At 39.0% G+C, this 19,911-nt stretch overlaps 1 protein-coding gene across 2 annotated transcripts; it reads left to right on the top strand.

Moving 5' to 3' along the window:
- Nucleotides 1–508: 508 nt before the first annotated feature.
- Nucleotides 509–18,517, top strand: IFT57 (intraflagellar transport 57). 2 transcript variants are annotated; one of them, XM_074597163.1, is made up of 11 exons: nt 509–716; nt 3,248–3,410; nt 4,894–5,012; nt 5,955–6,045; nt 9,316–9,384; nt 9,933–10,055; nt 13,194–13,265; nt 13,864–13,995; nt 14,929–14,991; nt 16,791–16,857; nt 18,083–18,517. In XM_074597163.1, the coding sequence occupies exons 1-11, from the start codon at nt 523–525 to the stop codon at nt 18,259–18,261; spliced, it is 1,272 nt and encodes a 423-aa protein (XP_074453264.1). In that variant the 5' UTR covers nt 509–522; the 3' UTR covers nt 18,262–18,517. The 2 variants fall into 2 exon arrangements, with proteins under 2 accessions (XP_074453264.1, XP_074453274.1); XM_074597173.1 differs by having other exon boundaries at nt 560–681.
- The last annotated feature ends 1,394 nt before the right edge of the window (nt 18,518–19,911 follow it).

Raw genomic sequence — 19,911 nt, 5'->3', positions numbered from 1 at the left:
CCGCGCGTTATCGGCTTGCACACCGGGTAAACGATCCCACGAGTTTTGGGACAACACTCACAGCTTAGTATTAAATCGGGTAAACGTTTAACTTGTTTACACACACAAGCCTAAGGTTGAGCCACGCGTCCGGCAGAGGAGCGGCAAAGCTTTTTAGAACTACACCCCTCGCGGGTTGAAGGGTGACGCCGGGCCGGGCCCCACACCGAGAGGCTTTATCAGCTGCCCGCCCCGGCTCGCCAGGCCCCTGCCGGCCCGCGCCCGGCCCCTGGAGCACAGTAACAGCACCATCTTCCCCCCACCCCGCGGCCTGCTGTCTCCGTGGCTACCGAGCGGAAGTGACGAAGCCCAATGGAGCGGTGATTGGATGTAGACTCGCCATGCCTCGTCGCCATTGGTGGCTCGCACTGGACGGGCCCGGCTTCTCGGCGCCTGTGATTGGGTTAGGAGGGGGGCCGCGGCAGGCGAGGATTGGTAGGGCCCGGTTGCCTCGGTTACGGGCAGCGGCGGCGGGGCTCCAAGATGGCGGAAGAGGCCGCGGGGGGCGGCGGGCTCCGGCGCGGGGCGGGGGAGCGGGACGAGGAGGCGGTGGCGGAGCGGGGCCCGGGCGCGGCTTATCACATGTTCGTGCTGATGGAGGACCTGCTGGACAAGCTGAAGCTGCTCAGCTACGAGGAGGAGGTGCTGCGGCGCCACAACATGCGGCCGCTCTCCAGGTGCCCCTCGCCCGCTCCGCCGGCCGGATGGCGGCGGCGCCGGGGGGCGCGGAAAGCCCCGGGGAGGGCGGCGGCGGCTTCGCCCGGAAGGTGTTGGCCTGGCCGCGGCGGGGGGCCGGCTGGGGCCGGGGGGTCGCGCCGCCTGGTACAAAGCTCCACGCGTGGGGGTCCGCAGCCGCCACGGGTGCAGCGAGAGTCGTCGGGCACGGGCCGACCTCGGTGCTGGCGGGGAGAAATCCCGGCGGGAGGGTTACGCCACTGCGGTCAGGGACTGGGAAAGGAAGGCTGGCTCGCTCTCAGATGACAAGATGCCTGAGTCAAGTGAAAACGTGTCATCTTCACCGCATCCTATATGATTTTGAAGCTTTCAAAATGAGAAGTTCCTCTAAAGGCTGAGATGTGATAAGTCACTAGTCACTTGACCTTCCCTGCCCACCCCCCCGGTAGGAGTCCCCTTCTCTAGAGACTTTCAAGACCCGCCTGGATGCAGCCCTGAGTGATGTGCTCTAGGCAGTCCTGCTTTAGCAGGGGAGTTGGACTAGATGATCTCTAGAGGTCCCTTCCAACTCTGAAATTCCGTGATTCCATGAATATTTGCATGCCAGTGTATCTCTGCAAAAAATAATTTTACCTTAAATGAATTTCTGTTATTCAGGGTAACTATTTGTGGGGGGGTGTATTCGTAAGGGGGCTTGGACCCGTTGTTTTTAAGTCTGGTTTTTCATTTCCAATACATATTTGTTTTATAGGTAACATCTTTTTTATTCTTTTTTTTTTTTAATTTCGGTGGGAGACAGAAAACTTGGGAAATGAGACCAATGTGCTCCCAACATCCGCTTGCCCATATAACATTCAAATCCATCCGTCAGTTTCAATCATGCTCCACAGCAGCATATAACATAGTTGAGCTTTCTGTAAGCAGCAATTTAATAGGGGGGAAAACCATAGTCCAAATTACTCTCTTGTTGAGAGGGAGGCTCAAGTATGAGCTCAGTGGCTGTAAGCTGGTTTTAGCCAGTTGTCTGACCATCAGTGTATTCGGAGCAAGGAAGCGAACTTTTGTCCCCATTGGCGAGCAGCTGTGTCTAAGGGGAAGTGTTTCATTCCAAGTATCCAGTGTGCACGCAATTTATATTTTGGGAGGGACTCACTGTGGTCTGATTTTATGGACCAAATTCTCATTAGGACCACATCTTCCAATTCAGCGTGATCCAAAATAGGTCCAGTTAGTGTACCTTGCTGTCTAAAGTGACCCAAAGCACAGTAGATGAGGATGGCTGGAAGGATTGCTTCAAAAATGTGCTCCTGATCTGAGTGATTTAGTTAGTTAATAGTTAGTTAATAGCCCTTTAGTAAATCTACGTGCTGATTTAGGTACACCGGCCTTTTGCCACTCTGGGGGAATATGGGAAAGGGAAGAGGTTTGGGGAACTTTGGAGCAAAAGGAACTGTATGTATTGCTGTTTCAGGAAAGAGTATTTGGCGATGTTAAGAAGGGAACAGAAGGTGAGGTTTCTGTAGTATAATAGCATGGATGAGGACAATATGCAGAAAAAGGACACATGTCTCTATGCAATAAGGCTTCAGTAAATTTCTTCTCCCTCAAGGAAGTGCCATTTAAGTTTATTCAAGTGTATTTGCCAATACAGATACCTTTCTTTGTGCTGTTTGTCTGAATTGTCTTTAACAGAGAGCAATATGTGCTTCTAAAGCATTTTTCAAGGTGTTTTAAAGTAGATAAAAGGTAAGACAAATCCACCCTGGCTTCCAGTGTCATGGGTAAACATATAAAGCTTTAGCAATGGATCATTTTAATTTTGTTTTTGAAGTAGGCTGTTTGGTGTGTCATATTGGCAGTAGTTATCAATCACTTTGCTAATCAATTCACAGGATGGTTTTCAAATTTAAATTTTGTTTTGCACTGTAAATCACTTGCCCTGTGAAAAATGCCTGAGATTTAGCAAAATCTTAGTTCATTCATGGTCTACAAGTTACTGGCAATTACTGACCTTTGACTTTTGATTCTTTTGAGCTTTTAAGTATTTTATGTTATGTAAGGGACATTTGAATGAATCCGTTGCATGGGCTCTTAATTAGTTAGTGGTGGTATTTTATGAAGTGATGGGATGGATTCTGCATCCTTAAAATTAAATGGGAACAGAATCGAGCTCATCATGATTTGAGACTGCTCAGGTAAATAAGAGAAATAACTTGGGTTTATGTGGAAATTTTAATTTGGTGGTGTTTAACTGAGAGTTTATAATCCTACTGGGAGGAGAGAGGAGTAGCTGGTTTCCTTTTGATTCCTTTGAAGCCTAGTGTTGATTAATAGCTTACTCAAAGCAGGAAACAGATGAGCTGCACGTAGAAAACTTAGTCTACTGTGGTTATGTGTGAAACTAGATATCCTGAATTTAGTTGAGATGGATCATTCATTGAGAAAGTCAGTTAAAGAAACTGCTTTCTAGCCGGTGCTGTAAGAACTTCTGGAGCTCAGAATATTTACCATTTTTTTCCCGCTTTTTAAACAGGCACTACTTTGCACTGCCCACTAATCCGGGTGAGCAGTTCTTTATGTTTTGCACACTTGCCGCTTGGCTCATCACTAAAGCGGGACATCCCTTCGAACAGCCACAAGAATATGATGACCCCAATGCAGTAATATCAAATGTACTCTCAGAACTGCGATCATTCGTAAGTGTTGAACATGCTGTTTTGCCAAGCACATGCATCACCTTCAGAAATAACAGTAATGACATACTTTCTCTGCTGTCTGATTATGTTGCCAAGGACTGGACAGACTTCCTATCTATAAGTGTGTACTGTGTTAATTAGTTAATTGGAAGTTTACACTGTGTGTACCTACTTGCCAAATTTTTGGCACTATGAAAATGGTCTTACAATATTATATATGATTCCAATTAGTTTTGTTCCACAATCTGTAAAATTGCTTAAATCAGACTTACTTCTTGTAGTGCCACATATGTTGCTCATTTGTAGTAGTATAATTTCTTGACAGGCTGAGAGAGTTGGGGTTGTTCAGTCTGGAGAAGAGAAGGCTTAGAGGAAAACTTATAGCGGCCTTCCAGTATCTGAAGGGGGCCTACAGAAAAGCTGGAGAGGGACTTTTTACAAGGGCACATAGTGATAGGATGAGGGGTAATGGCTTCAAACCGGGAGAGGATAGATTTAGATTATGTATGAGGAAGAAGTTTTCATTGTGAGGGTGGTGAGGCACTGGAACAGGTTGCCCAGAGAAGCTGTGGATGCCCCATCCCTGGAAGTGTTCAAGGCCAGCCTCGATGGGGCTTTGAGCAGCCTGGTCTAGTGGGAGGTGTCCCTGCCCACGGCAGGGGGGTTGGAACTAGTAGGTCTTTAAGGCCGCTACCAACCTAAACCAATCTATGAATTTACAAAGATTTTATCTTGAAAGTTTACACAGTGCTTGTGATCCTGCTCCTGCCAAAGTCAATGGTATAATTCATAGTGAAGGAAATGGTTTAGAATTGTGTTCGTGTTTTCTTCTTCTTTTTTTTTTGTTTTTTTTGTTTGTTAAGGAGCAAAAGGTTGCATAAACTGCCAGGAATTATTGGGATTTTTTTCAATATTAAATTCCCCCCTGAAGGTTAGGAGAGTGTGTCAACTTATGGAAAGTATGATTTTACGGAAGATTATACTGTGGTACAGCTGTGAATGATGTTAAGAACACTGTTCTCTAAAGGAGTTACTTGATAAAAAACCCTAAGATATTTATTCTATAGGATAGCAATAAATAAAGTGTTTTATAAACAAAACCTGTAACAAACAAGGCAAAGTTCAAAAGCTGGTGGTTAAGTCTCAGTACCTGAGTTCCACCATAGCTGTTCTTGCCTGGCTGGCGTGCCACTTGTGTGCTTGACCATTTAGCTCCCTTGCAGCTTCCAACTCTTCTGCTCCCTGTGAGTATCCTGTTACCAGGTGCTTTAAGATTTCTACGCTGTATCTGTTCCTTGGGTTATTCTGTTTTCCCCTCTGTTGCCTGACTGGAGCTGCATAGGGGAAGAATATGTATTCACATTGGTAAAATCTTCATATACAATGGACGCTTTGGTTTTAGCATAGTAAATGTTGTTACCTACCTGAGAGGAAACTTGATTGATGGGTGGCCATTAACAAACAGTTTACCTCTTTATTTTAGGGAAGGCCTGTGGATTTTCCTCCTTCAAAATTAAAGGCAGGCTACGGAGAGCAAGCATGCTATGTTCTTGATTGTTTGGCTGAAGAAGCCTTGAAATACACTGGCTTTAGCTGGAAAAGGTATAGTACACTTTTAAGTATCCTCCCTTATGCTTTGTTTTCCAGCAAACAAATGTAAGTTATAATTGTAAAGACAAAACATAGTAATTACCAAAAATGTTTTACTTGAAGTTTCATGAGCTGCAGAACTCAACTAGGCTTGAAGCAGTGAGACAAATTAATTTCTAATGCAATTTCACACAATTTAGTCTATTACCAGCAAGGATGAGTTTGGGCCATTAATAGACTTAGCTAATTAATAAAGATTTGACTGATGACCTTTTTCTGGTCATTTTCCTATGCATAACTGCTCATTAATCCGACAGTTGAGTTGAAACACATTAATATTCTTTTAGGTCCTATCAATTAATCTTTACCTCTTCAGTTGGAGGTATGCACAATATGTGATCATGTTACAAGTAGGCTACAGTAACTTTGAGTATTTAATACGAAGGAAATCTTCGGAGAAATTAGATCACGGATAATTTCAAGAATATGAAAATTTGTTTAAAAATGCTCTTGATTTCATTCCTTCCCTCTGATGGGTTTTGAAATGGATATAGTGAAGTAATTTCTACCTCAAAATTATTTTACTGGTACCTCTGTTTAGTACACAAATTCCACTGCAAGCCAAAAATGAGTGTGGGGTGACTTGCACTTAAATTTTAAGAGGTTAGACCAAAACAGAAAATGACTTGAAATTGACTCCCAAGATGTCTTTGCAGTATGAATGTAGTGTACTGCTTGGCATAATAACTAACTCTCACTTTTAAGACAGACTTTAACAACGACTTTAAAGGCCGAGTGTTAATTTTATTTATTTAAGTGTGTGAGACACTGTCTAGTTGTATTCTATATCATCCATACTTCTCATGAACTGTTTTGTTTGCTTAGGAACAATTTACAGAGGTATTTCCGATTTACTGTGTTTAAAAGCTCTACTGTTATTTGTACTGATTTCAGGCCAGCATATCCAACAGAAGAGCTAGAAGAAGAAGAAATAACAGAAGATGATGCAGAATTAACGCTTAATAAACTGGAAGAGGATGTTGCGGTAGGTTTACCTAACTGGTTTTGATTATATAAGTATTGTTCAGGTTTGAGGAAATTTTTCTCACTCTTCATTTTGTTTGGATTTGTTCAAGAAGTCTTTTCTGCTGGCTATTCCATCGCCCTTCTTTCCTGCATCTCCTTTCCTGCATTGTCAGCTTCTTTATAGAGTTTTTTGTTTCCTTTCAGATAAGGTTGTTAACTCTTCGGGGCAGAACTTATGTTCTTATGTTCATTTACAGTTAATGTGAAGTGGAATTTAACCGTACATTAAAATCACATAGATTCAGAACTGTTTGTTTTCTGCTGATACAAGCTGTTGATGTTAAACAAAACTTTGATCCCTGTTTACAGAATTGGCTAATATTTGGTTAAAATTTGCGCAGCACTTAATTAATAGAGTGCTCACTATTGTAACTCAGATTTCACTGTAAATTGGAAACAGTAACTTTGGTACTTAGTTGATCGTAAGATTTGGGAACAGCATAGATGGAAAAGACAACTGGAAACCGAGCATTTGTTTAAAAACACCAGCAAAGACCTAAATAAAGGTTACAGAATTGTTTCTCTAGAGAAAGGTCATGGCAGCGCATTGCTATATATTCCACGAATGAAATGGTAATACCCAATCATCCATTATGGCTGCAGAAGTCTTTACCAACAAGATGACAGTGTTTGAGGATGAACTGGTTTGTTTATTCCTGCTTTTTAACTATAATAATTACAGTGAAGACGTCACGTCTATTTTCATAGCCTGTGAAATACACCTCTAAGTTCAAATATGATTTTAGGACTTAACTGATGGATGGATGTTGAATAGAAGTTGTTTCTTGCTGATTGATTTTCTCAGATGATTATTTTTGAGAGTTGGAGTCTCGCTGTTACCTGATAGCATAATGTTATCACAAGACATTGTCATTTACACAGGCCTCTGTCAGTCTTCTTGAAGTGACTCTTTACTGGTGACTTAAACAAGATATTTCTGGAGAGGGAAGTTAGATAAAGACAATTACAAGTGAAAATTACAAAAACAAGTTAGTTTCACATCTGATTTCTCCAAAAACTGATGATTCTGTGCAAAGTAAATGCAGATCAAAACCGAAATAATGAAAGCTGTGAGCCTGGAAGTGTTCACTTGCTGTGTCAATAAATAACTTGAGGACAAACCAATTTTCTGGAGTGTTAATGCCCAGCAATACTGGATAGAAAATGCCACAACTGTCCCATTTTAGTTTTCACATTTTTCAAGTGCTTGGGAAAAATTAAAGGTCATAGAAGTTTGAAATAGAGTGCCAGTAATGTTGTCATATGGTTCTGATCATACTCCCAATTTACATACCAGTAGTCCACAAAAGTGGAACAGTTGAAGAATTTGCTTCCCTTCTTCCTCTTCTCACAGTTTTCCGAAGTATTGCATTATTTTTCTCATTTTTATTAGCCCAGAAGAATTCCAAACTTTTATTCTTAAGTTTCATACAATATGCAGATATTGTGATGTGGATGCCTGATTGCATTTTACCAGCTTTGAAGTCTCCACAGAAAAAGTTTTGAATAATTCTGAGAGCAATAAGAGACATTCTGTATTGCATGTTTGACTAGCCTCAGAAATGTAAGCTGCTGGTTAAAAGCTTTAAATATGAAAACAGTCAGCGGTCTGCTCTTTTCTGTGTCTCATTAAGGTCTAAGCTGTTAAATTGGGAAGTGGGGAGGAAACAGTTAACTAAGGCACAGTTGAAACCCTTCAAAGAACCTCTGGATTTGCTCTCAGGTAGTATCTGAGGCCATGATTTTCACAACTAATGTGTTTTATTAGCTCTTCTGATTTTGTGTGTTAATAAAACCATTGAGCTAGGATTATACCAAGTGGATAACCACTTTTTAGAGCCTATAATGGTTCTACAGGGATTAACTATACGCTGATCTAAGGTTTGGGTTTTTTTCTCCCGGTCCTTTGTTGCTGCCAATATTTTGATATGTCTTGTATGTATTAGCTGTATCCATAATTGAATTTAGCAGTATTTCCAGTAGTTAAATGCTAATCATGAGATTCATTGATTGTTCTTCTGGTTTTTATTCTTCTGAATGAAATTGATGAGGCAGACAGAAACAAGCCTTGTTCTGCAAATCTTAGGGAATTAGTTGAACAGAAGCCAGCGAGGCTGGCTGTGCAAGGAATTCTGCACAGTTTGGCTCCTCGGTTCTGATAACTAGTTTTGTTGTTGTCATGGTAGTGTTGTAGTATGTTCTTCTAAGTGCTGTACAAATATATATTGTCCATTTAGCAAAAGATAGTCCCAGTCTAGTCACCATTAATTTTTTGCAAGTATTCAGGGGACTAGGGGCCAAATATACCAGTATAAAATAAAGTGGGCCCTGTTAATTAAGAACTAGGTAAGGTACAGGAATGAGCGTTCAGGTTTTCACTGAGTCTTGAAGGGTTCTACACTAAGACCCGTGTTATTGCAGCATAGACACGACTTGTCTAGAAAGGAGGTGAATGATGAAGTTTAACTTCGGTGGAAAAGATGATGGCTAACAGAAGAGCCACAGAATGACAAGGTGTATAAGAGTGAAGTGTATGGATGATAAAATGGCAAGTGAAATTCAGTATAGATAAATGGAGGGTAATGTACGGCAAAAGCATCTGTGACTTATGCAGTGATGGGTTCTGAGCCGATCGTGATCACTGAGGAGTGCAATTTTGAGGCTATAATAGATAATTCTGTAAAACTGTCAGCCCAGTGCGTAGTGTCATGGGCAAGAAAACAAATAAATTGCCTCAATTTGAATTCTGTTTTTCTGCATGCTTTTCAAATGTGGCATCATTCTGCAGCTCCAAATCCGTAGTGCAAACAACATCTTGAAAACTGTGTATAGGTCTAGTTGTGGTTTGTTTTTCGTTTTGGGTTGGTTTTATTTTTAATGCAAAGCTTTAGGAAATGCATAAGAAATTACAGTTACCATACAGCTATTGATAATGGCCCGTTTGATGACAGAGGGCTTAGGTTTTGGGGGTTTTCTTAGTTGGTTGATAAGCTTAGTTTTTAATACTGTGGCACCCTGAGGAAAATGTGGGGTAGCTTTCATCTTTCATCTTGTCCCAGATATTGTGTCTCCTCCCAAGATTTTAAGTAAATGCAAGCTCCATTATCATAAACCCTCCATGTCCGAAATTTGGAATTTAATACTTCTTGTCCTGTGCTCCTGCAAAATAAAATTATGGAGAAAGATTGTGCAATACTTACTGAAGTCTTACTTTGTAACTTTCCTTAAGGAAGAAGAGTCGGACAATGAAGAGAATTTTATTGACCTGAATGTTCTAAAGGCACAGACGTACAGATCAGTAAGTTGTTACCCATCAGTCCTCTCTTGAGAGATTTTTATGTTTGTAGCAGCCATTTATTTCTGTTGGATTTAAGTGTGGAAGTCCTTTTATAGTCTAAACTTGAAAAAACATTCCAACCAAAATGAATTAGCTTATTTTAAAAGAAAAATGTGCATCCAGTTTCTAAACTGTTATCACTGCAAGGTTGCTAGAAACATTTGCAAGAAAGTTTGCAGAGACTTTTAGGGAAATGTAGTATTAGTTTCTTGAGTATATTTTAATTCCCCCCCCTTGCTATTTCTGGAATGTATTATAATTTCTTATTATACACATTTTGTTCTTTTCAATTCTAAGTATGATGATAAGATGTATTTATTTCAATTCCTAGTCTTTATGAATTCAAAGAAAGCCATTAAAGAAGTCTGTTATGTCTATAGTCTAGATCGTTCTGGATGTAATTTTTTTCTTGCCTATGAACATTGTAAGCCATTATAACATGATTTCTAACAGTTCTCACTGTGCATAATGATGATATTTTGTATACAAACTTTGTGATTTTTACACAGGACATGAATGACTCTGCAAAACACGACGAGATTTTACAGTCCACGATAGATGCAGCAGAATGGAATCTGGAAGTGGAACGTGTGCTTCCACAGCTGAAAGTTACAGTCAGGACTGACAATAAGGTATGCCAGAATGGCTTTGCATGTGTACACATGGTGATTAAAGTGTGATTTCAGTGTTGTTTACTTTCTATTTACAACTTTTTTTTTTCTTTTGTCATGCCAAGATTTGTGAATAGTGGGCTCTCCAATGCTATCTTGTCTGAATCTTTGTCACTTACTTTGACCCTAGAAGCAATAATTTTCAGTAGGTTTTTTTCCAATATTATATACGAATAATTTTTTCTGCTACTTACAAGGCACCCTATTTCCATATGTTTATTCAGTAAAAACATCTTAAATCGTTAAACATTTCCAATGTATTCATAGTTCTGAAAAATTATACCCTCAGTTTAGCAGCTAGTAAAACATCTTCCTGGAAGAGAGCTGAGGAGCTTACCTTCCAACTGTTCCATTTGTCAACCACATGAAAGGTTGTTTGCATGGCATTCATCTTGCTGAACTTTAAATGGCAATAAAGTATGTCTGTACTTCTGATCTAGTCATCATGGTCTCTCCTTATGTTTAGCAAAATGAAGTGAGTACTTTTTGACTGATTTTACTTACCTATCCAGATAGCTACCTCAAGATGAAATTCATCATTTCTTAGACATGAGTATTTCTCACCATAGTCTATTCCAAGGAGTCTAGAATGAGCAGCTTAGAAGCAGACGTCTATCTTTGGCAAGTCAAAGTCCAAACCTAGGACCTATTCCTGGCATTGCAGTAAACATTCTCGCTAGGAGCTTGTATAGCACACAGAGATCAGTGCAGTATTGAAACTGTTCATTTGCTGTGACCCAGCTAGTTGGGGTGTTGGAGCAATCTGTAGCAGTGATACAGAATTCAATGAAAGATAATTATCTTGCCAAAAATAGCATAAGCTCTCAACTATCTGTTAAATTGCTTGCCTGTCTTACGCTATACTGCATTCTTCTACGTGAAGAATTGCCTGGTTTGAGCCACCTTTCTGTGATCCTTGGCGAACCCATCTGTTACACAGAACATCATGCTTGATTCTCACACTAAGAAATTAAAACTGAATAAAGACATATGTGGAAAATGAAAGCCACTGTAAGAATGGAGGTTTACTACCTTCCAGTTTAATGCACCATCTCTTGGCTTTAAGGAACATGTCAAAATGAACATGAAGAGAGGATTCTTCTTTTTCTTTCAGGAATAACTGGAGAGAAGTGTTTGGTGTTTTTTCCATTCTACAACAAAAGCATCATGTTCTGTTTCCTACACAGTACATCTGTACATAGTACCAGGAGAGGGTTAATGGTTTAATCAATGGCATTAGAAACTAGAACTGATTTGTTCTTCCTGGGCAGGAAGGGGTGGGATTGTTTTTATTTAAACTCTAAAGTTTGACAAATTGGGAGCAATTGTCACCAGACCAACAGAAGACCTTGAGTCTGCTGTAAACTTAAAACCCAACATACAACATAAGCACGTTTTCTCTACTAGCCTTTGTTTCATTCTGGAAGAGAACAGTGGGCAGCAGCACAACTGTAGACAGCGGGTGAACATCATGGGCTGAGCAGCTGCTGCAGATGCTTGTCTGTGCCCTTCCGAGATAGTGAGACAGAAGCACCGGTCCCGTGGTAGTTATGTGCGTGTCCTATGCAGGGGGATAGCCTCGCTTCAAATCAGTGGCACGGCCTGTGATTGAAGGATGGCAAGTGTTTAAGTGTGCAGCTATTTTAAGCCAGGATTTCTTTTGTACCTGTTATGAGACATTATAAGTGGCTGTATCCTCCAGGAGATCCGGGATTGGGAATTCCTTTTGCTCAGGTGCTGCAGCCCAGCCCCCTGTGCCTGTGGACCTGCGGGTCCACATCCCAGACTGGTGGGTGCAGCTGCTGCTTTTTATCTGCAGGTTCAGAAGCAGAGCTTTGTTTCTTGTTCTTGTCTTCTTTAGTGTTTGTCGCTAAAGAAGTGTTTGTCCAAATGCTTCCTTAGTGTTTAGACAGGTCTGTGTCTCCATAGATTTTGGGTTTGCCCCTCCCCCTTTTCCTTATCATCCCATTTTGACAAGGTCCTCCATCAGATAATTCTAATGTGTGAACAGTCTCGCAGTCCGCGTGCCCTGATCCATTAGTGTAACTAGCCAGGTTTGTTTGTTGTTAATGCCTCCACTACTGTTTGTCGATCAGTTTGTGTCTCTGTGTTTTGCTTAGCATCCATATTGAAAAGATCCTTGATCAGATAATCTTACTGAAGCAAACACGGTTACCTTCCACGTATCCTTACAGTACGTATTTTACAAGAAAGTCTCCTAAGGTTTGATTTCAAGTGATAAAGATTTATTAACATCACTCTTTTTTTTTAACACCTAGACCAGTACAGTGCCAAAAGCTTAAAAATCTTAAAAAAATTTTTTAGCGTGTTCAGAAACACAATACTGAAATAGCAGTACTTATGCAGTGCTGCTACTCTGCTTCATTTCGAACTCTCAGTCTGTCTGCAGCTGTGCTTTGGGTCTGGGAGATGTAAAAAGTTTGCACTGATAAGGAAAAATTTGTGATAAAGCTTGGGAACTGGAATTGATTTCTAAGTAAAAGATGCCTACCTATCAAGTTAAACCAGCACCTTTTCTCCTCCCCCATCCCTGAGTCCATGTATGTTTCCTATGACCTAGAAGCTGCAAGTAATTTTCCCCCTTGTAAATTTGTCCCACTATCAAAAACAAGTTTAGGCATTTCTGCCTTTTTCATTTTTTTCTGTTCTTCTCCTGATAATAGTAAGGACTAAGTAGAAAGGGAAGGTCTGATAGTCTGGAACTGGTAGGTGCTGGGCATTTGAAGCACTCATTTTGTCCAAGAATAAACTGAACTAGCACAGCTATAATCAATATTTTCAGTATTGGTATCCAGAGTTTTTTCTAGCAGAAATAGTTCCATGAAGATCAAACAGACTCTAAAAAGCATAGCTACTGTGGGGATATCAGTGTTTGTTTATGGATGTGAGTGTCACGTTTAGGATATTTATGAATTGTGTCACATTAAGCAAGTGCCTTTGGATATGAACATGGCAGTGGCAGACTGATACGTGGTAACAGTATAAAAGAGAACTGACCCTGCCTTGCATACCAGCAAGTAAACAGAGAAAGAGAAAAGTTGTACTTACCTGTGTTTTACTTTGTGGCATTTTTTTTAGGATTGGAGGATTCATGTAGATCAAATGCATCAGCATAAGGATGGAATTGAATCTTCTTTGAAAGAAACTAGGGTATGTCTTGTATGTGCAGAATATTTCACTGATCTGTCAGTGGTTTTATTTTCTCTTTTATTTGATATACGTTAAGAACTAAGTTCATTTTTTTTCCCCCTTCATTTTATTTGTGCTAATGCTGTAAAACTAAAAAGAGAAACAAACGATAATGATGATTAGGGACAGCGGGACTGGCAAAATATCTTGTGGGAAAGAGTTGTATATGTGAGGATTAACAGGGATATTAGGGTTCATTAACGTATGCATTACCATAAGTACATCCTGACTACAGAGGGCAAAATAGAATAATACAATAATACAATCTGAAAACCAAAATACTGTCAAATACAGCTGCTAGAGTAACTTACTGACATTGATATTTGTAATTAATTTATAGGGGGAGAGTGATGGAAGCAGTAAAGCTTAAAATACATGTTTGGGAGGTGGGCAAACCAGAACACATTAGGAATAATTTTTTGTTGGCCAAACACAGCATTTCTGTACTATTTTTCTCTCTCGCTTGTAGGCTTCCGTATCCTTTCTTAATTACAGCACCGTTTTAATACTCTTTACATACTCTCTGTATACCGTCAACCCACAGAATATGATTTTCTAGGGTTACCTTGACAAACTCCATAACGAAATCAGTAGAACATTGGAAAAGATCAACAGCAGGGAAAAGTACATCAACAATCAGTTGGAGCACTTGGTTCAAGAGTACCGTTCAGCACAAGCCTTGCTGAGTGAGGTAATGCACTGATCTTTTGTTGTTGCCTTCTCTAATATTAACTTGCTATTAAGTGAGGGTAAAAGCAAAGAAGACTCGGAGGAGTTATCTGGGAATTCTGCTGTTGGATATAAAGCTGAGGAAATGTTGAATGGCTGTCAAATTACATAGTTTTTAAGCTAAGCTAGCTATTTTTATTCAACTATTCTACAGGGGAAAGTAAATGTTTTTTGCCTGACTATTACGAAAATCTGTTGCCAATCTTTAGCAGCTAGTAAATTGCTAGTTCTGCTTCCCCTGTGAAGTTCATGCATCTGTGATGAGTGGAAAAGAAACAGTCTCAGTCTACCACTCATCTCTTATATTGATTACTCGTGCTAACATGCACAAAGCACTCTGATTACTTCTTTACTTCATTTAGTTTTTATGCCAATAAAGTGCTGTTTGAGAAGCTTTTTGATCCCCTAGTTAGGAGGCCTGTATAAGGTGCCATTTGGCTAGCCTTCCGATTTGTGGGCGTGACATTAAAATAAGACTAACAGGATTTAAGATCTTTGCTTTCTGTTTACCTTACTATCAAACTTTAAGAAACTTCAAGATAGTAATTTACTATTGACGAAGAAATATTCTGGGTTTCAGGACTCAGTTCTGTCTGCATTCTGGCAAATTTTCTGTGTTTTTTTTCCTCATGTAAATGATTAGAAAACATACTTCTTATTGTGTGTGTATGAGGGCTATTACAATTTTTAAAACTGCTTTAAATTTTTGAATTATATTCTTTACAGGGACTGATGTTTCAGGCTTGTCCTCATACATGTAGCACTGTAAACCTGTGACTTTGTGGGAGAATTCTGGAACTGGGATGTGTGAGAGCAAGTTTTGGTGTTCTCTCTGAGCTATCTGCATACATCTCCTTAGCTTTGTCATTACAGCAATAAATATGTTTCTTTCCAGGCTAAAGAGAAGTATCAGGAGGGGAGTGGAGGAGTAACTGAACGGATTAGAGTGCTTTCTGAGGTAAAACACATCTTCGCATATTTTTTTTTCTGCTTATTTAAAAACAATATTCGTTAATGTTTGTGGTTTTATGAACCTAGTTCTTTCTGATTTGTTCTTATATTAAATATTAATCTGTTTGTTTAGTGGAGGCGATCTAGTCCAGTCCCTAAATTTTAGACCCAGGCTGCCACTGATTTTTAACTTGTGAATTTGGGCAAACTATTGTGAGATCTTAATTTCCTCAGTTTGTAAAAGAGGGTAAATGTTCTGCATTTTATAACCTGTGTCCTGGAATTATCAAGGACTAATCAAATTATATCCATAAGTTCTTTGGAAGAAGAAAAGCTTAACTCTTATTTTTAGTTAAAATTAAAATTTGAAATTTTTATCTTCCAAGCACTTAAAACCAATATTTGACTAAATAGCAACTTTCCATACCAGGCAAATTGTGTTAATACCTAAAACTTTTTCTGTGGGCTTGTGGTTTAAAAAAAAATTAAAAAAACAGTGCTCTGACAAATTTAAAGAAAAAATCCCCTGACTCCTAACTGCCTCAATGTGTTTCGTGGCATTTCATTTAGAATTTTTCAACCTTTTGTCCAATTCAGAATTTTTTAAACTTCTCTGTTGTTTGGCTTTGAAAAACCCACTTTATTTATTAGATGATAAAGTGTCCGGAATAGTCACATAAAATAGATCACACCATAACAACGTGCTGGAAATTGTAAAATTGAGACTTTTCAGAATAGAATAGAATAGTTCAGTTGGAAGGGACCAGCACAATCATCTAGTCCAACGCAGTAGGTAATAAACACAGCAGTTTAACGAGAGTTCTCTCGCAAAGATTTCTGTGTATGGATTCTGCAGAATTAGAGCTTTATTCTGTTTCGCTCTCAAGGAATTAAGTTTAAAAAAGAGAGTACTTTATGATGACTTCAGATTTGTAATGTGTTTGTGCTTTGGAAATTATTGTCTGATTAGTAAGGATGAACATGTTACTAGTAGGCAGCCTTCAAACTACGTAGATGCAGTGGTGCATATCTGAGATAAATGACACATTGGATGTTACTACTGATCTTACAGACATGGAATCAAAACTCAGCCCACTCGGCAACACCAGTACCACTGCAGGCATGCAATAACAATGCAGCAGTGCTTCTTTTTTCTTACTGAAAAGTCTTATTGAATCCTGAATGAAGGCCATTTTTATATTATAGACAAAAATACTAAATTATTACCTAGACTGTACCTTAGAATCATGTCTTTGCTTTTTCTTCATTGTGTACAAAGGCAAATTTTGTCGATAGTCAGTGCTGAAATGCACTTTTATTCTTCATACGTGCATTTTACATACCCATACCCCTGCCACTGCCAGCAGACTTAACTGTTGCACCGTCTTTTGCTGCAGTGCTGTTTCTCAGGTTTCCACTGTCATCTGCTGAAGTCCTGACACTTCCAGAAGGGCAGCTGGCATGGTCATTTGGTAAATCTTGGTCTGCAGGGACATTGGTTCCTGTCTGCCATCCAGCATCATACTGCAACTCTCACACTGTTCTTTCTATTGCTTTGGGATGCGCAGATTCTCCGTAACACCATGCTGTTTGGCCAACTTCTTACTCTTTTTGCTGTAATTTTTACAACATTAATTCAGTTAAATTTTCTTAATGTTTGAAAAAAATTGTTTCTCCATATACAACAACTAAGACAAATTAGTTCATTTTTTTAAGTAATACAGTTATTCAGCAGATAATTTTTTGTTTTCTTTTTTTAACTTGACATTCATCTGGTTTAGTTAAGAAAGAAATGTCTATTTTAAGATTACAGAAGTATTAGAGAGAGTAAAGCAGGAAACTGAAGAGAAAGGAAGCAGCATGACTGATGGTGGTAAGTATGTTTTTGCCTCAAATCACACGCCCATTTCCTTAGTGACAGGTGCATAATTTGTCCTTTATTAAAGAAAAATAAAATAAGACCAGAATGAGTGACTAATCCAAAATATCAATATTAAAATTTTAAGAAGTGTCTAAGAAACTCAGTAGTCTAAACCTCTTTGAAAAGGTTACATAAGTCTGCAGAAGGTAGAGATTCCAGGATTTCCCCCTTTGGTAAGTATTTGTAAAATTAAAAAGAAAAAAAAACGAGGGCGGGGGGGCGCTGTCTCTGCTTTGAATATTTATCAACTCATTGGAAAAATATCACACGTTACAGGTTCAAGCCCTTTTACTCTGAAATAGTTGCTGGCAGTAGCTGTTAGATTCCCCGACTAAGGCTGGCTGGAGTCAGTGAGAAAATTTGTTTTGGTGTTTTGATGTTTGTACTTTTTCTTAGTATTTAAAGCTACATACCTGTTTTAATTAGTTTATCTCAGACTCAGGATCTGGTTGGTTGAGATTTTTGCTGATAAATGCATTCTGTTGCAAATGTATAAGGAGTATGAATGCAGAAATAAATGGATGCACGTTACAGTAGGGCTAAATATGCAAACTGTATCCATATTTAACTGTAACCATTACCACTAATTTATTCAAGTAGTTGTAAGTGTTACTGTTTAAGGAAATGTTGTGCACCCTTGCTTCACTCTGAAGGAGCTACTCACCTGCCTCGCAACGCTTTTTCTGTATTATGGCGTGGCCAAGGGTCAAGGTAAAATCTAGAGCCCAGAATTATAAGGATCAGTATGATGCAGCAGCAGCATCCCTAGGGTGATATTAGTGGGAGCTGAGGGATTAGAAACAAAGTATGGAGCACAAAACATTTTATTAGCTTTTCACAGGTAAGATGACCTCCTGCTTGAAAGTGTCTTCAGTTCCCTACCAAACTCCAAGTTAGGTATTGGGATGAGGCCTTCAGCTGAGCAAAACACATCATTGAAAAATCTGTCTCAATGTTGATGCATGTCTTTATGCAGATCTTAGATGTCAAGAAGACAGCAAAATTGTCATTGCCTGTTTCTATCTTTAAAGTGTCTTGCATATTAAAAATGATGTATCAGTACAGTCATGTCTTTAGAGTAGAACGCCCTTTTGTTTAAGGAGTGAATTATAGAAAATAATGCTTTTGTGTTAAATAGCTGACACAGAGTTGCACTGTTTATCTTTTTTTTGAACAGCTCCTCTAGTGAAGATTAAACAGGCCTTAACAAAACTGAAGCAAGAAACCATTCAGATGGACATACAAATTGGTGTAATGGAACACACATTACTCCAGTCAAAGCTGAAAGAGAAATCCAATATGACTACAGATATGCATGCAACAATGATTTCAGAAGCCACAATAGGTGCTTATTAAAATTGTTTGGAGCTGACTTGGTTTGCCCAAAATACAGTTTTCTACCATTTGCTTTTTTGTGAGTTTAGAGGTTCCTTTTTGTTGAGGAAGGGGGAACGTTCTTTTTTTCTCGTTTGTTTTTAACAAGATGCTTGTCATGCACTTTTAAGAAGTAACGTGCACACTTTGAACTCAACATGGAGCCATGTTTAGTTTTGTGCTGTAAAGATTTACTGCAGATTCCTTCCAAATATACTAATAAATTCTTATTAATGAACATGTCTCTACTTCATTGTAGAGTGTTATTTAGTGTGAAGGTCTATAGAAGGATACTGACAGCCTGTAATCTTGATATGCTACAGTGCTGAAAGAAAATTGCTTGCAAAGGACTTTAAAGGAATTTAGAATGTCTATCACTGCCATTTACATACATTTAGTATAAAGTATTTAACTGACAATATTGAAATAATACAGCATTACCCTTTCTAAAAGGCTGGGTCAAAATTGCTATCAGCTGCAAGCAAAAGTAAATTGTTGCTTTGAATTGAAGTTTATGAATTAAGTAATAAACTAACCTTTCAATAATATTGGAATGCTCCTAGGGCAGCCCTACACAAATTTGTGAATGGACAACCACCTTATTCCTCACTTTTTTTTTTCCTGGGTCGGGGGGTGGTCCCCTAGATAGACCGGTATGGATATTTTTTTGCAATTATTTTTACATTGCCTCTAACAAAAGCAATGATAACAAAATCTATATAAGACCAAAGAATGTGGAAAGTACTGTTTGAAAATTACTGTTGGCTTTCTAATGTTTTTCCATGTGTTGTCACCGTTCCAGAGTCACTTTATATTATCCATGGGGTCAAATGCCGCTTTCATTTATAGTATGTAGTAGAGCTCCGTGGACATCATTTGGATTATTCTTGTTTTCTGTTCTTATGTTAGAACACCTAATTTTGATCTCTGTTATGGAAAAATACTGCCAAATCTAGTTGTGTAATACGAATGAGAAGAGAAATGTAGGAGGAAGGGGTTGGAAATGTAACGGCAACAGGGAGCTCCCTCGGTCTTGGTAAATGCGTAGGTAGGGAGTAATTCTAGATGTTATTGGTAATGAAGGAGTGGGGAACAAAGAAATAACCTTATTAAAGTACTAGTACATCCTTTTGGTTACCATTGTTCATAAGCCACAGACAATATTGCTACAATTCCAGCGATATTAAAATCCTCCTCTAACTTCTGGAGGCAAATCCATTCATCTTACAATTAATTTCTCTCACTTAAAGGTGAGCAGTATTTTGCGGAATCAGGGGATCAGTTCTGTGTCTGAAAGACAAGATACTTGACACAGTCAGTACCGTAAGCCAGTTTCTTAATTTTGTTGCGCTTCAGTATTTCATTTGCCAAAAAGAAAAAGCCCTAGACCTATCAGATTTTAATAAGTGAAAAGCTATATGTAAATGTCAACTATTATAATTTACCTGTGCAAGCAGCTGCTGAAAATCTCTACGAATCACACTGGAAATCAGTTTCCAACTTCTTTTGCTGCCTACCTATATCCTCCCACATTCATCTTAAATTAGAAAAGTTATTCATGTTCCCTTTGTTAGCTGGTGTTGCTACTGCATATTTACTTTAACAGTGGGTTTACTTCAACTTAAGATAAAG

This window comes from Larus michahellis, chromosome 1 (genome assembly GCF_964199755.1).
Source record: "Larus michahellis chromosome 1, bLarMic1.1, whole genome shotgun sequence".
Classification (NCBI taxonomy): Eukaryota; Metazoa; Chordata; class Aves; order Charadriiformes; family Laridae; genus Larus; species Larus michahellis.
This window is presented reverse-complemented; position numbering and strand designations above follow the sequence as displayed.

What these genes read in the sequence shown, in the direction of transcription:
- IFT57 (XM_074597163.1), top strand. Translation starts at nt 523, where the DNA reads ATGGCGGAAGAGGCCGCGGGGGGCGGCGGGCTCCGGCGCGGGGCGGGG. An exon ending in TCTCAGAACTGCGATCATTC is followed by an intron (nt 3,411 to 4,893) that starts GTAAGTGTTGAA and finishes TCTTTATTTTAG; the next exon opens with GGAAGGCCTGTGGATTTTCC. An exon ending in AAGCAGCATGACTGATGGTG is followed by an intron (nt 16,858 to 18,082) that starts GTAAGTATGTTT and finishes TTTTTTGAACAG; the next exon opens with CTCCTCTAGTGAAGATTAAA.